Source organism: Cataglyphis hispanica, chromosome 12, assembly GCF_021464435.1.
Source record: "Cataglyphis hispanica isolate Lineage 1 chromosome 12, ULB_Chis1_1.0, whole genome shotgun sequence".
In the NCBI taxonomy this organism is placed as follows: domain Eukaryota; kingdom Metazoa; phylum Arthropoda; class Insecta; order Hymenoptera; family Formicidae; genus Cataglyphis; species Cataglyphis hispanica.
The window spans coordinates 4,450,912-4,467,664 of NC_065965.1; the positions used below are offsets into that span (position 1 = coordinate 4,450,912).

General features: G+C 34.6%; 1 protein-coding gene across 1 annotated transcript; it reads left to right on the plus strand.

The window, feature by feature from the left end:
- The first annotated feature begins 4,661 nt into the window (after positions 1–4,661).
- On the plus strand, positions 4,662–14,442 carry LOC126853594 (collagen alpha-1(I) chain-like). Its single transcript, XM_050599440.1, has 5 exons — positions 4,662–4,795; positions 4,843–4,899; positions 5,935–5,993; positions 9,396–9,424; positions 10,348–14,442. The coding sequence occupies exons 1-5, from the start codon at positions 4,662–4,664 to the stop codon at positions 12,646–12,648; spliced, it is 2,580 nt and encodes an 859-aa protein (XP_050455397.1). The 3' UTR covers positions 12,649–14,442.
- Positions 14,443–16,753: the final 2,311 nt, after the last annotated feature.

The following is a 16,753-nucleotide window of genomic DNA, read 5'->3' on the forward strand; positions in this document are numbered from 1 at the left end:
GCACTATGCGTATAATAGAACTTGTAAAAGCAGTTAACTTAACGCACAGCTGCTAAAGACGGTTGTTAACTACAATTTGCGCAAACTATGAAGCAATATCAGCTTCTAAAGTTATGAAACACAAAACAAACTAACAATTCCTAAGTAAAGAGACTTTATCGAAGCATTCGATTTATCTATTATAGAAACATTGTCTCTTGATGCTTGGCATAATAATCTAATCGATCAACATGACAGTTGCGTGTTGGAGACTAATTTTTGTTGTCTTTTTTATTGAAAGCTTTATTCACAAATAAAATGACAGCGTGTTCAAACAATTTTTATGGTTTTAATGATTTAAATGCTATTTTTATAGGAAAATATATAGAAATGATATAAAAAAATAAAAAGATTTAAAGAAACATGCTATTTTATATTTTTTAAAGTATTTATCTTATGTAATATGGCAGAATTTCTATAAATATAAATTCACTAATTATCACATACTTTAATTATCTCAATTCTTCCTTGATTATTGCAAAGTTCAATCAACAATCACGATTATAACTTCAGATAATAATCCGACAAATATTACCGTGATGTGTGTGTGTGTGTGATATACATGATCGGTACAATATAAAGTAATTATAAAAAATAAGAGGGTACAAGATGACAAGGACGACTTGTCTTTCATTCCGAACGATCCGTCATTGATGTGACGCAATTGTTAAGAGAAAGAGACGATCGCTGATATAATTCAGACCTTTCTGCTTTACTTGCCCTAATTTTGATAAACATTAATGGCGACATTCGCGAATATAATATTATACGTTTACTGTCTCGAGACGTTTTCTCACGATTATGTCGTAATTGTAATTCTTTCAAGGATTAATGTGATTGATTTGTTGCAATAAATCGCTTTGAGATTTTGTAACATCTGCCGGAGATCATTACCCCCCTTTTTTTTTTATTAACGGAAATTATTTATCGATGATACAAAATGACTTAACCATTTCTTCTCACTTGGGAGAGCTCGAGAGGCGGATCGTGAGACAGTTGTCGATGTTATACATAATACAATAAGCGCGCAAACATTCCGAGCATGTTTTGCGAGGGAACCAAGTGCAGCGCGGAAAGCACGATTGAAGTCTCGCGCGCGTGAGAACAAATTTGATGTAATTATCACGAAGGAGCATCATATATTGTCTCGAAGAAGTGTTATATAGAAATTCCATTCTAATTATACTTATAGATTTTCTTTTTCCGTATTTCCCATCTTATAACAAGACAAATATCAAGAGAAAGACGCGGTATAAAATTTTAATATTTTTAATAATTTATTATTAATAAAAAGATTTTATTAAAGAAATATAAATATTAACAAAAATAATGTCACAAACAAAAATTATTTTTTTAAATGCAATGTTTTTTAAAGTGTGTTTTTTTTCTTGTTATTGTTGAAATTAGACGTTTTTTTTTTATATGAAAACTGTAAACATATACATATATGTTTTATTTGTGCGTATGCAAATTTAAAAATTAAAATTAATTTATATATATATATATAAATATTCATACACTTGCTGCAGAAGGATTTTATTCGTCACAGCGGCGAGTGACGAATGCATTGGACACTATTTCAATAAATTATAATAATGGTAATCAATTTTTTGTTTTATGACATTAAAACTGTTTATTATAATCATATATCACAAATGTAAAAGACTTAAAATATTCATGAAATAGATGAGTTCTAATACAACCAATCGCTAGACTTCATTAACGATTAGTTCTAGAGGAATGGATGATTTTGCAATGCGTAAGTGATTATCGCAATCGTATTAAATTGCTGATGGATCTTAGAAAAGACGAGCTAATACGATTGGAGCCTTTCTATACTAGATTCTCAGATCATTGATGAGTATTGCAAGCTTTACCGATACTGTTTAATAAAAATGAAAATAATATATAATCCTCTCATATTCGGATTTTAAGATTTATTTTAAGTTTTAGTTTAACGTGAGTTTAAAAAAGCTATATATAACAATAATTTCAAAATTCTAAACATAATTCTAAAGCTTAACTAAAATAACAACTTTTGTTTAACGGCTTTCCATCATGTGCCTTAGTCCTAATAATTAAAAGCAGGATTAGTACTAAATAGATTATTATATAAACTAATTTCTAAATTTATTATCTGTTGAATAAAAAAATCTCAGTTACAAGCATTTGATGATGGTGTAACAATGCAACTAAACTGGTTTTTATGATACAAGCAAAGAATCGTGAAGTTGAAGAGATGAGCGGGGATATTCGCCTCAGGGGCTCGCATCTAGAACCCTCGAGGTTTTGTAAACTGAAATCCTATCCTCATCCGTGTAAGATAAGTTAGCAAATAGCTATATGGAGATGCCATCGTTCTAGGACTCGCCGATCCTGATCTCTGCTAACTTGATGTCAACACGTACGTGAATGGCATTGTATACGAGGAGATTAAGAGAATAAATCGGACCGTATGCGAGGATTACGTAGGATCGCGCGCGCCCGCGAGACACGCTATCGATATTGATAGCCCGCTTTTGTCTCACCGACGTGTGAGATACGCGCCGACAATCTTTATGCCGCCCACGCACGATGCAGTAACTCGCACTCAGCGGTGAAAGCCCCGAAGAGGAAGACGTGCGAAGACACGTCTTGTCACTATGAACGTCCGATGATGATTATGCGATGATGCAGAGTGATTATGAATCTGAAACGAAGCGCTCGATCCTTTGACGGCGACGGAGCGCGCTACGTCATCCTGCGAGGAGGCCATATGAGAGATTAGCCGAATAGAAGTAGGTCTTTTAAAAATTCGTCAAAAAGATAATAATAAATTGAAGATAAACATCAAGATGTATACATATGTATACATATACATACACAAGGTAATTGTTTTAAATTATTATATATTATTTAAATAAATAGTATATAAAGCATTTCTAATTAGTTCTTGCTTAAGAGATTTGTATGTTTAATTTTGAATTAATTTTGTTTTTCATTTACGGATGGAAACTCTTGGCATACTTTGTGCCGAGTGCTCTAAATAAATTTACCATTAAATTTGATTTACCCTTTTCTCTTCTCATTACAAAGTCTGAAAAAATTAATGCGATCTATTCTACTGTCCTTCTAATGATATCTTGGAGAATAGCCTCGACATCTCGAATGGAAAACAAAGCAAAAGACTCTTTACGTTGCAAGAGCGTTTGTGATCTCTTCTATGTCGAAGGGTATTATTCTCTACAGTTTTTCCGATATCATGTATTATTTATTAGGGAACACATCTTTCTTTGATTAGAGAGACAAAAGTTCAGAGGTAAGAACAATCATACTTATATAGTGTTAAATATCTAATTATTTCAGCAATTATTTATGGATTGCAATAAAATTTTTTAAAATATTGTTGTAAAAGTTAATAATATATATATGTATTTTATTTCGCACAATAATTTTTAGCTTTTATTAAAATTATATATTTTAATAAATATATTTATTTATAAATATATTTTTAATAATTTTAATAAAAGCTAAAATAATTGTTATAATTATGCGTAATTGTTATAATTATAATTTATAGAATATTTTATATTATAATAAAAAAGGATCATTAGTTTGAAGAATTATTTGCTAATAAAATCGGATACAAATTTTTTTCACAAATTTCTTGTTTTATATTTAATGGTAATCTCATTTCAAAAAAATTCTATTAATGAAAGAGAGGCAAAATGTAAATTCTCGCTGAGCTCTAATTACAAGATAACCACGAGTGGCGTGCATCTTTTTTATCCTAGGCAAATAAGTGAATCGAGATGCAAAGACATCCTCATGATCTTCTCGATTTTCCTTCTCTCCACGATAATCCTCACTGCCGGTTAGAGCAACGTGAAATACACGGCACTCCAGTAGACGTTACTCTACTTGCAGTATTTCACTTTCACTAACCCCGGCCTCCCACGAGCTGCCCATCTTCGCGAGATTCCCCGTTCAGGACCCCCCTCTAAAGGAGGCCCCCTTCGGTCCCGCAGCGGGTCACTTACGTCGTGAGGTCGTTCCACGGATGGCGTACTGCTTATGGATGTGATGAGCTCGCGCTAGATTCATCCCCGCTATTTCAGATCGAACCTGCCAATATTTACTTTAGATAATTATTGGGGATACGAAGAGGTCCAGATCACATCCGGCTTTCTTACTTTAGGCATGGTTCTCATACTTTATTATAAATTACTTATATAATTATATATAAAAATATATGTATTATACAATTTAAATTAAATGCTTAATTAAATATTTAATAAATATCTATATATGTGTCTTGTAAGTTATTACTAGAATTTTGTATAGAATTTTTATAATAATTATTATAATAATTATTATACAAATTATTATAAAAATTTATTACAATTATTATAATAATTATTTATAATTATTAATAACGACAAAAAAGATGTCTCATCCTAGATTTAGATTCTCTTTTTATTAGAGTACATAAATTGATTGAGCAAGTCTTACATAGTCATCATAATATAAAAATTGTATGATACACTTCTCTTAAAATTTGATGGGCGAAAGGTCAAAGAGGCGTTCTCGTCTTTCTTATGATTTCCAGAAGTACAGACGACCCGCGCGAAAGGATCAATCCCATGGCTATTCGCGGTTTCGCGTGGTTCCCCACCTCGCATCCCGAGGAACAGGAGGAAAAAAAGGGGGCTCAATCTGGAGGAGGTCGAAGGATGAGCGCCGGAGCATCCCTGGTGGGGGCGTATCAGCACACGGGGTGCTATCCAAGGATATATATGCCGACGAAGTTACTTCCACCATCAGTCACTGTCTCGACTTACCTCAGCACTGCGGTGTGTTTTGTACGTACGGATCGGTTGGGTGAGTCTGCACACGACACCATTTCATCCCCCTAAGACACGGCGATCGCGTTTTTGCCTGCCCGCCCCGATTCCGCGAGTTCTTGCGCGTCTGTCGCACAAATTGGATCCTTTCTCGGATCCGAGTTCGGATCAGTGTTCGCTCCGGATACCGAGATCGGTATTACATTTTTCCTATCTCTGTGCGCGTATCTCAACGTGGCACCGATAACACGCACGAATGATCCGACAAAGGTTCCGAACCTCCATGCGCAATGCACATGAGAGGAATCGGACGAGAAACGATTGTAATGTGTTAAAGTAGTACGGTCAGTGATTTCCATTCGAGCGTATCTTTTGAAGTTCCATCTTTTGTATCTTTTATCTTGTAAACATATAGCATTTAATACATCAACCCCTGAAGATCGCGTATACAGAATATAGAAACAGGCGACGTGAGTTATAGTAGCGGAAGACGTAAATACTTCTGAAAGTCGATATGTGAAATATAAACTCACAACATGAAAAATATGAATGGCCAATATTTTTAGTATTGTTGTGATAATATTGTTATATTATTAAAATTGCATTGGTATATCGAAATAAAAATTTCTCTCTTTGTTTGTCTCTATACGCGTATAGAAAAGAATATTTATAAATTTTAATTTTTTAGATGTTTTTATTTTCTTTTTCTATTTCAATAGTTGTTTAATTTTTATATAAAAAATTGAACAACTTGACAAGTAATACAAAAGTATTAAGATTTAATTTTATTATTTTTTATTTATTATATATATAATGATATTAAAAATTACTTTGATAATACAACATTTTTGATAGAAATATTATACATATATAACATATAAATAAATTACATTTTTACATGAATACCCCCCACAAGATATATCTCAGTTTACTTGTAACATATATATATGTATGGCATAAAATTTACAAATTGCTACGAATGATTAAATACAATTTATTATTTTTCTCAACATTTTTATGTGTACTAGTTGGATATAGAATAAATTAATCGATGATTGTATTTATTTTACAGATTGACCCATTTGAGGGTGGTTGCGCCAGCAAACATGCGGCTACGCTTGTTCTGGATCGGTAAGATGAAGAAAATGATGATATTGATTAGGATATTAAATTCATTTAATCACATAGCTTCATCTCATATAATCATTTCATATAACTTCAATAACTGTTACGTTATCCTATGACTGAATAAACACATGAGCTAAAAAGCGATGCAAGAAGGTACGGCGGCAATATTCAGTATAATTCAGTTTTTCTCTGGAGAAAACAGAAAGATTAGCAGAGATTGCAGTGTCGAGAATAGAGAAAAGAAAGTTCGCAATTTGTGACGTGTCCCAACGTCAAGTATAACCTTCGTCTCGATAATCGAAAGAGATGAAAAGTTTCCAAGCAATTGTTAAGCAATTTTATACCAACTTTACCTTCCGTTCATCGAATTATCATACCATATAAGCTCTCATACACACCATTACACGTGACGCAATCATTATGGCATTCTTTGGCAATGCTTAGATATTGTCTACGTAGCACAACTGTAAATCATTAAAAATGTAGAAAAGTAGGTATGCAAAATGTACGTGTGTGGACGATTATGAGATAGTCGCGAATGTGACAATATGAAAACAATTTCAATTAAATAAGATATTTTACATATTCTGATAATAATGGAAGAACAGAAACTACATTCTGCTCTTTATGAAAAAGACATTCATTTTTGTATAAATCAAAAATATTTATTTTTTATTAAATTTTGTATACATGATTTTAAATCTTTTATAAAAATAAAGAAATAATAAATGTAACGTTAATATTGTTATATTAATAACTCATATTAAATGATAATAAGAATATGCAAATAAATTTTTTTAGCAAAGTTTTATTTCTTGAAACGATTACTTTGACGGATAATATTAGAAATGGAAACACACAATTCTCGTAATTCATAACGCTTTCAACGTCCGGTTTCCATCACGGTCCAGACGAGTTTTAAATTTCGATAGCACCTTCGCGCAAGGTCTAAAACATTTTTTCGTAACATCCTCTAATTAAAACGAATTAGAGATAAGCCAGCGCGCCGCTGACTGGTATTGTTCCAGCGCACTTTTACGTATTACGGGGTCACCCTTTACGGTTACGATCATCCTCACTTAAAATAAAGGTCAAGTGTATGCAACGTACCGTGTTAGCAATTGCTATCGCCTTCCCTTTTCTTACAAATCTTAAAAATGAATACTGTAAAAAATATATTAAAAAGGCAAACATTCGGGAAGTAAATAAAAAAGACAAACTAATTTGAAACATTAAGATAAACTTTTCTGTTTTTTTAAAATTGAATGATAAATATCGACATCGAGAAATTTTTAATTTAATATATAAATCATACTAATTCATAAAAATTGACAGCTTCTAACAGAAGATAATTAAAGTAGAGGCTTTAACGTACACTGCTATATCTAAGAATAAATGTAGTATTTTTCTTATAAAAATATTAGATAAGAAAAATTTGTGGTACGAAGAAATACTCGAAGACGGGTTAAGCTATTTCCGCCGTGGAGTTCCCTTCAGGCAGGTTACGTCAATACTCTGACGCGATCGTGCAACGCTAATGTAACCACGTAACGGTCAAAGATCCTCTCAAACGATGCATCGAGTACCGCGTGCTCGGATTATCTTCGTAGATCACGCGAGGTTCGGGCTGCATCTTGATCTCCGTCCCATTGTTTCGAGGTAACCAAAACCGAAGCTATCAACCGGCAACAGGAAGATGTACGAATAATGGTACGGCAATATTGTTGCTTGAAATAGCCTTTTGCTCAAATTATGCAAATTAAAATTAATGAAGATAAAAGAGAAATGTCTATAAAATTATTTATAATGAAATGTACAAATGAGAAAAGGTTTTCTCCTGTTTGCATATGATTATAAAATATTTCTTTTTCTTTTAATCATTTCACGGTCCAATTATGTGATCCAACAAAATTGAAAATTAATGAAAAGAAACTTTTAAAACGAAATATTTCCCTCATTTATGCTTGCATTTATACATAATTGATTCCAAAAAAAAACTTTTATTAGTAATTTTTTAAAGATTAAAATACAAATTACAGGAGAGAGATTGGACTCTAAAAATGACAGATATGATCGTAAATTATATTATATTGAGATAGTTAATTTGTTGGCTCAAACTTAATTTATTTTACAATAATTGTATCACATTATACGCTTTATTATTCAAATTATTAATTAAAAATAATATCAATAATTCACACAGTTAATTCACAGCTAGTTCAATATATTTGGATTCATAAAATATTTTGAAAAATAAAGCAAACAATTAAAGACACAAGACACAAAATGATTTTTTAGATTACTCATAATCCGCTTGTGGCAGTGATTATTTGAGCTGTAGAGAGGTCATGTCAGTCGTATTTACTAAGTTACATTAGTCTACGTCAAAGTAAAGTCTCTATTAAATCTTAATTTATCAATGTCAAGTTGGCCCCGCGGGTATCAATATTCAAAATCGTTTCATAATTATAGTTATTTATCATAAACGATTCATCGCGATAACAGAAAAGGCTCAAGATATTTATAATTCACTTTTCTATTTCCTTGCATATTATTGCCATATTTTACATCATTCATTGAAGTTATCTTCAATAATTATATTCTTGGTGCTGTTACATGTTGTAAGAGATTAAGCGATACATTAATAAAGCGTATCTTATAATTTATAATCAGGATTTATTTAAAAAGTAAAAATGTCCAAGGCAAAATGCACTCAAGAATAACTCTTTCTTTCTTATCATTTTCAATATAATTGACGATTATTTTTTTTTTTATTCAAAAATATCTCATTTTTTTAAACTTCCACAGAGCTCGAGATTCTAATCTAGATCTCTCTTTGTATGCCCAAGAACCAGACTTTTGTATCTGCTTAACAAGTAGTAGCTTGCGTGATCCGCGGACCAGCATGACGGTGTCATTGCGAAAATAGGAGTCTTTACAATCTCCTGGAACACCACACGCACTTCTGAAGCCCGTCATTCGTGTTGCTCGCTTCTCTCTTTCTCTCTTTTCTCTTTGCATTTGTCTCTCTTCATTTACGCTCTTTTACGCGATTTACGTACCGCCAAGCGTGCGAAGAACTCAGCTTCTTCGCGCCTACACTCTAAGCGCGCTCGACAATGCTCCTTAATTAATTAGACGGGAAGTTATGTCAGAGATTTTTCAAGACACATTTCTCTTCTGTGAGACCTGCACGCAACCTCTCGTCATTGCGACGAATTGCAGCGGTTACTGGCGACGTCGTCGACAGCCTTTAGAGTTCGAGATAATTTATGTCATAATAAAAATTCTTTACGTGATGGATTTGTAATGAGCTCTCGTAATATATAACTGTGTCATATAAAGAATATGCAATTTGTCAAGGTATGCCCGAAAATAATGCTGTCTTGCTTATATCTGTTTCAGTCTTGCTGGCTGTCGCTCGTTCAGCTCTGGTAAGTTGCTTCCGCTCTTAAATAGATATTATGTCATTAATCAATTTAAAATAAAAATACTTTTTAGATAAAAAAAAATTGTAATACTTAATTTATTTAATTTGTGTATGAATTCAAGCTATTTCCTTTCTATTTTATATGTTTTCACTTTTCTTCATCATTATCGAAAAATGTAAGGCATTAAAATTCGTCTAAATTATATGCGATCCATTTTAATTTTTTGTGATCAATATATTTCATTCGTTTTTTCTTCCACATTGCGAAATAACATTTTCGGTTGCGCAAGTTTAAACACTCTGATATTAATCGGTCGTGACTATATTGTTGTAACTTCGCAAGAATCACAATAATCGAGAATATGAAGATGCTCCTTTTAATCTTTTTACGAGCATGATTCTAGCGATGTCAGAATTTATAAAGCTGATATACTTAATCAAGCGTATCATGACTTCAATAGATGAAAAAAATATTACATGACATTAAAATATAATAAATGTACATAAAACAGAGAACACAATATATTGAGTGAATAAAATATTATTTATAGCATCAATATTTCAATTATATTTTTAATAAAATATTATTTAATTTTAGCATATGCAATTATGCCTTCCCATACAATTTTAAATTAATAAATCTTCCAATAATACTATTTTAATTTTCTATTCGAATAAAATTTGTATAAATGTATAAAGAATTTAATTCTCTTTTTATTTGTTCTTTTTAAACGTGATTTTAACTTTAACTTAATTGATTAATTAGGTAGATATTATAATTTTTTATTTTTTAGAAGATTTTATAATTTTTGAAATATTTTATCTTGAAAATTACGCACAACTAATAACATTTTTTTTAAAATATTTTATTCTTATTTTTCTCATTCTTTGACTTAATATATGTCTCTTATATGTTTATCATTATAGGCTGACGAGGGATATAATTATCCCAGACCAACAAATGCGCTTGTACCAGGTGGTCCTCCAGGAGGAGGTCCTGGCGCAAAACCAGGAGGAGGATTTCCAGGTACGCCTGGTAGATACCCATCTGGTCCAGGTATATCTGGAGGACCCGGAGAACCAGGAAGACCGAGCGGTTATCCATCTGGTCCATCAGGACCTTCAGGATTTCCAGGCGGACGTCCAAGCGGTACACAACCAGGTGGGCAACAACCTGGATTTCCATCTAGCCAAGGGCCTTCTGGTGGATATCCTAGTGTACGCCCCTCCATTCCATTTCCGAGTGGTGAACCAACAGGCAGACCTGGTCCAGGAACAGGTGGGTATCCATCTGGCGAGCCAGGTGCACCAACCGGACCGGGTGCACGACCAGGAGGATTTCCAACAGGGCCAAGTACTGGATATCCTGGTAGCAGGCCTAGTGGTCAAGCACCAGGCGGTTTTCCAGGTGGACAAAGACCTAGCGGATATCCTAGTGCACGACCAGGTGGACAAGGACCAAGCGAAGGATATCCCAGCGGTCAAACTCCTGGAGGTTATCCCAGTGGAATGCAAAAGCCTGGTGGCCAAAGAGGTGAATATCCTGGTGGAGGACCAAGCGCTGGCTATCCAGGAGGTGCTCAGAGACCTGGCGGTGGTCCAAGTCCTCAAGGACCAAGTGGTTATCCAGGGCCGAGTGGCCCTACAGGGCCTGGAGGTCAGCAAGGTCCAGGTGAAACACCTGGCGGCGGTTATCCTAGTGCTAAACCAGGAGGACAGAGACCAGGCGGCTACCCAAGTGGCCCAACCTCGCAAAGACCAGGAGGCTACCCAAGTGGCCCAAGTCCGCAAGGACCGAGTGGTTATCCAGGTGCCCCAGGGCCACAAGGTCCAGGGGCACAAGGACCAGGAGCATTTCCAAGTGGCCCAGGTCCACAAAGACCAGGAGGATTTCCAAGTGGACCAGGTCCACAAAGACCAGGAGGATTTCCAAGTGGACCAGGTCCACAAGGACCAGGAGGATTTCCAGGTGGACCGAGTGCTGGCCGTCCAGTAGGACCTGGAGAACATGGAGGACCTGGGGAATATACCCATGGTGAAGAGGGAACATATGATGAAGGTGATTACTCAGCTATTCCAGGCGAACCTGGTCGCGATTATCCTATATACAGTGAAATTCCGGAAACTGGTTTCCGTTGCGATGCGCAACAATTCCCTGGTTATTACGCTGACGTGGAAGCTCAGTGCCAAGTTTTCCATATATGTGCCAATAATAAAACCTACGATTTTCTTTGTCCGAATGGAACAATCTTTCATCAGCAATTCTTTGTCTGTGTATGGTGGAATCAATTTGATTGCAACTCCGCACAAAATTTTTATTATTTGAACGAAAATCTTTACGACTATACTATAATGGGAACACCTGGTCAAAGACCTGGTATTGAAGGACCTTCAAGGCCTTCTGGACCCACTACATACCCGGGAGGTCCAGGCGCTCCTAGTGGTCCAAGTGGTCCAAGTACTCCTCCTGGTCCAGGTGGTTATCCGGGAGGCCCACAACGACCTGGTGAAAAACCTCAAGGTCCCTCAAGACCAGGTGAATATCCAGAAGAACCTCAGGGCCCATCAAAACCAAGCGGATATCCGGGAAGACCCCAAGGCCCGTCCGGACCAGGAACATATCCAGGAGGACCTTCAGGGCCATCAGGACCAGGTAGGTATCCAGGAGGACCTTCAGGTCCATCAGGACCAACTGGGCCAGGCGGTTATCCAAGCGGTCCTCAAGAACCAACAGGCCCACAAGGTCCAAGCGGTTTTCCAGGGCGACCTGGAGGGCCAGGACCACAAGGTCCCTCTGGTCGCCCAGGACCCGCATATTTAAGTCCACCAGCAGGACCATCAGGACCTCAAGTGCCTCAAGGACCAGGTGGAACAGGCTATCCCGGAAGACCTCAGGGACCTTCTGGTCCTAGTGGACCTCCGACGAGACCGCAAGGACCCAGTGGTCCTGGTGGTTACCCGGGACCAAGCGGACCATCTCCAGGATATCAAAATGGCCAGCCTCAAGGACCCACTCGACCGCAGGGCTATCCAGGTCCAGGTACACCAGGTGGTCGTCCACAAGGACCTAGTGGACCAGGCGGATATCCCAGTGGTAGACCAAGTGGGCCATCGTTTCCAAGTGGGCCAAGCGGACCTACTGGACCAGGCATCGGGACGAGTTCACCATTTCCGCCGCAAGGCCCTCCGAAGCCAGATCGTGAGTACTTACCGCCGCGGATTGGATAATTATGAAGCTAAACTTCCAGGCAATATTTGACGGCGATTCCCACCGTTGTTAATGCTGGATGAAATGTGTAAATACGAGCGTACAGTTTTGTCTGCGTAATCTAGGTATTGATTATTCGTATTGCATTCACATTAACATATAGGGAATTTAATTCTACTTAGGCGTTTTCTTAAGGTTTTCATTTTATCTTAAGGTTTCCATTTTCAATTAAAGATTCATATCGTTTATTCTCAATTAATTTTATTAGTAAAATATATTTATATATTATATACATATTTCATATATTTTTTATATCTTACTAGTAATTACAAAATTTAGGCATATTTGTATTACTTTATTAATTATTAACAGAATGTGAAAAAAAGCTATGTAAAAAAGTTTATAAATTGTGTCTTTATAAATTTAAAACGATTCAACTTTAATACATGATTCTCTTTAATAGATTATATTCAAAATTCTATTTATTTATTATTATTAAGAATAAACAACAATGTGTCACGATTAATATAAAAACATGTATTTTAACGCGGAAACCTTATGATAAAATTCTAAATAATATTAAGATATATATGTAGGCTGAATGTATTCATCGTTGTCCGATCAAATCTTAATAACCATGTCTAAAAATATTAATTGTTTTTGATTCTTTTCGATTGTTATCATGTAATTAATAATCTATAAATTTTATATTCTTTTATATTCTTATATGAAAGCAAAAACATTGGCATTATTATTAGAGATTATTATTAATATTAGTAATGTTTAGTATTAGTTAAAAATGATAATATTGTTAATATTATTATTATTACTGCCACAGATTTTATCGATCAATGTATATCAAAACTAACAGGACATTAACGTAGAATACATGAAGCTTTAAGTATTATAAATGGCGATATATATTTATTTATTCAGCTTTAATAAAAATATAAATCTTACAATTTATACGATTTTACTATCAAAAGAGCTGAATCGGACGTCATGCGGATGTCATCGATATTCAGATTTTGTACGGTGTGAAAAATAAGAATTGATTAAATATAATAATGCAATCAAACACGTGAAATCAAATGTATAGTTTCATACTTTAAGGCAATTTCGCCTTATAGAAAGTGTCATAATAACACAATTTTAACACACTTATAAATATATTTATCGTTATACATATCTATCACAAAATTCTTGATGATAAAACGAATAAATTATATTTATAATGATTTATTTTGTTAATATAATCTGCAAGTATATATTATTGTAGGATTATATATACATAAGAAGCACGCATATCTTAGCGAATAATTTATAAATGGCTTATAATATATTTAAATGTAACAAGTGCGTATTTTTTATGAGAATGTCAGATAAGAAAACTCAAGAATATTTTAAAGCGGAAGCGTTACAATATTATAAGTGAATTATGACAGAAATTTGATAGTCTTTTTTATCTCTTTCCAATTTTTATCAATTGTAAAAAATGCGCAATAATTATTTATAAATTTATAAATTTTATTTTATTTATAAATTTATAAATTTTTATTATAAATTTTTCAATAATTATCTGATAAGATAGTGTGTATTAAAACTATACATTATTAATTAATTACTCCAAGAATAACATAACAGTGAGAATTTGATTCTTTTTGAAGAAAAAAATGTACCCTTGTCATATATAATTAAGCATCGCATGACATATAATTATATATACATATATATCTATATTTTTATAACAATGGTTTGAGACTCCTACGTGGGATGCCATTATGTATATTTTATGCGCGAAATAAAGGAAACATCTTTGCAAGAATTATGCTGTCTCTATTCAGTATAGGTCCCGCGGGTTACTGAAATGCACACAAGACGAGTAATACACGCGTTACTACATATTGCCTTTCCCTTTCCCCCTCATTACTATAATTAGTCATCTCAATTTGTTCGCGCGTCGGGGGGGGAGGTTACATAAATTCGTATACGCGGCCTACGTGCGATCATCGTTTCGCGATTTATAGTTGCGTGTATTTCGCAACGAGCGAGCGAGGCTCTTGTCTTCTGACGGGACGGGCCGAGAGTCATTCGACGCGGGCAAATGATTTTGCGAATTCCCAAGGCAGTGACGTTACATTAGATAAACGTTGCGAGAACCGTACTCTGCGGTTCGTTCACGCGTTCTTAAATTGTCTGACATAGGTAACTGGGTCGTACGAAATGCCTCATCCTGCTATTCACATCGTTCTCGTCGGATTGTTACAGCGCTGACGTGACGCGTCGAGAGAGAAAAAAAAATGACACTTAATCATCGTGCGCGGGTGTCAGGTGCGGATGAAAATATGCGGATGAAAATACTAGATGCGATAGTCATGTAATCGGTACATCTTTCAGATAGAACAGTCATTCCACTGGTTTTAGTGTTATCGCCCGTATAATCAAGTTTGTAATGAAAGGAGTTATATGCAGGACCAATTAAACTTTGGTCTGGCGTACACATACCTTCCAGCGAGATAACAAAGGTCAATGGCTAATTAACAATGCGGGCAAATTAGAAACGTAATTTGTGTGCATTGCTGCGTTGCAAATGTACTGCATATTGCAGCAAGTCTACGTTATAAACGATTTGATAACAAAAACTAGAAATTATAAAATTTCGAATCATGGCCACAAAATGTATCGCCAATTTCAATATCAATTAACATCAATTAAACGATAAATTTAATACTAATTAAATGATAAATTACTTTATTAGTTGTTTCAATACCATAAAAATAACTTTTTATAGTTGGAAAGAATTATAGAGATAAAAGACTATCAAATTCGCTTATAACATTAATTGAAAGAAAGTTTAGCAACTATTAATGCTACATAATTATTAATATTAAATAAGTATGCGCTTTCATATCAAATATTTTCTAAGCAATATTAAATTCAAGTTTATCAGAAAATCTATTATTGACATATTTCCTAATAATGCGCGTCAAGTAAATCTTTTTCCTGTTGCGTTAAGAATTAATAAAAATATTACAAGATAAAAACGCGATGCAGATTGAAAATGTAATACATTATGAATCACTTTGTGAATACATAATGTATGAATCCGGTACGAAACGCGAATTATGTTTCGTCAGCGCGTTACGAAGGTCTCGCGAATATATGTATCCGCGGATGTCTCGCTCTTATTTAGTGAAACGCGAACGATCGTGCGAAAAATGTGAAAATTAATGAGAAGGCGCCGCACATGCTCTCCATCTGGAAATTGCCGGTCCATGACGCAAGTCAACCTTGAATGGCACGCGGACTATCCCGCTCGAAAAGTAGACCATTCGAACGGCGATAGTGACGGATCACCTGTTAACAGATCTGATTTACAGCGTGACCTTTTGCAGCTTTGGTGCCGATTCCGTCATAGCATTGACTATTTTCGTTGCGGCAAAGTACATATATACCGCATCTCTACTGTCGTTCTCCTCTTAACCGTCATTACCGTATGTGTAGTTAATTAGCGCATGTAATTGAGCTCACCTATGCATAATGGGAATAACTAACGAATTGAGCGAATTCTATTCAAAGATGATTGTATCAGATAGAGAAGATTTTAGACGCAATTCATGCGATACATTAGTTTTACAAACTAACAATTTGTTACTCTGTAAGAAATATTGAAATATTCTGTAGCATCGCGTTAAATAATTACATTAAAAATAAATAAAATACATTTAAAATATTCTTATGGGGAAATAGAGTTTTACATATTAAATTAATTTAAACACAAATCACTTTTACTTTTACCAGTGATAAACGTATATAAATTACATTACAATAAGGAAATACATGCTTCTCTCAGCTTTGTGAAGAAGAGAATTTAAACGAGAATATCATTGCGCGCAAGTGGTTGTCGAGCTTAAAGTGAAAAATATTATCGTGCAATTGTGCGATGTACGTTAATGGTAAATTGTACTTTTAAAAATTAATATTCTCCTTTTGCATAATAACCGCGTGCACACTCAAAATGTGTAATCTTTTTTGCAATTTGTTCGTCGCCTCGGGACACACGCGCGTATACCTTATACAAGGTATCGCTCGATGGGGTACACCGCCGACGCGGCGATGACGAAA

Bases quoted from the DNA above. Each gene is read 5' to 3' on its own strand.
- LOC126853594 (XM_050599440.1), top strand. From the start codon at position 4,662: ATGGCTATTCGCGGTTTCGCGTGGTTCCCCACCTCGCATCCCGAGGAA. The intron at 4,900-5,934 runs GTGAGTCTGCAC...TTTATTTTACAG, and splicing joins TGTACGTACGGATCGGTTGG to ATTGACCCATTTGAGGGTGG. The intron at 5,994-9,395 runs GTAAGATGAAGA...TATCTGTTTCAG, and splicing joins GCTACGCTTGTTCTGGATCG to TCTTGCTGGCTGTCGCTCGT.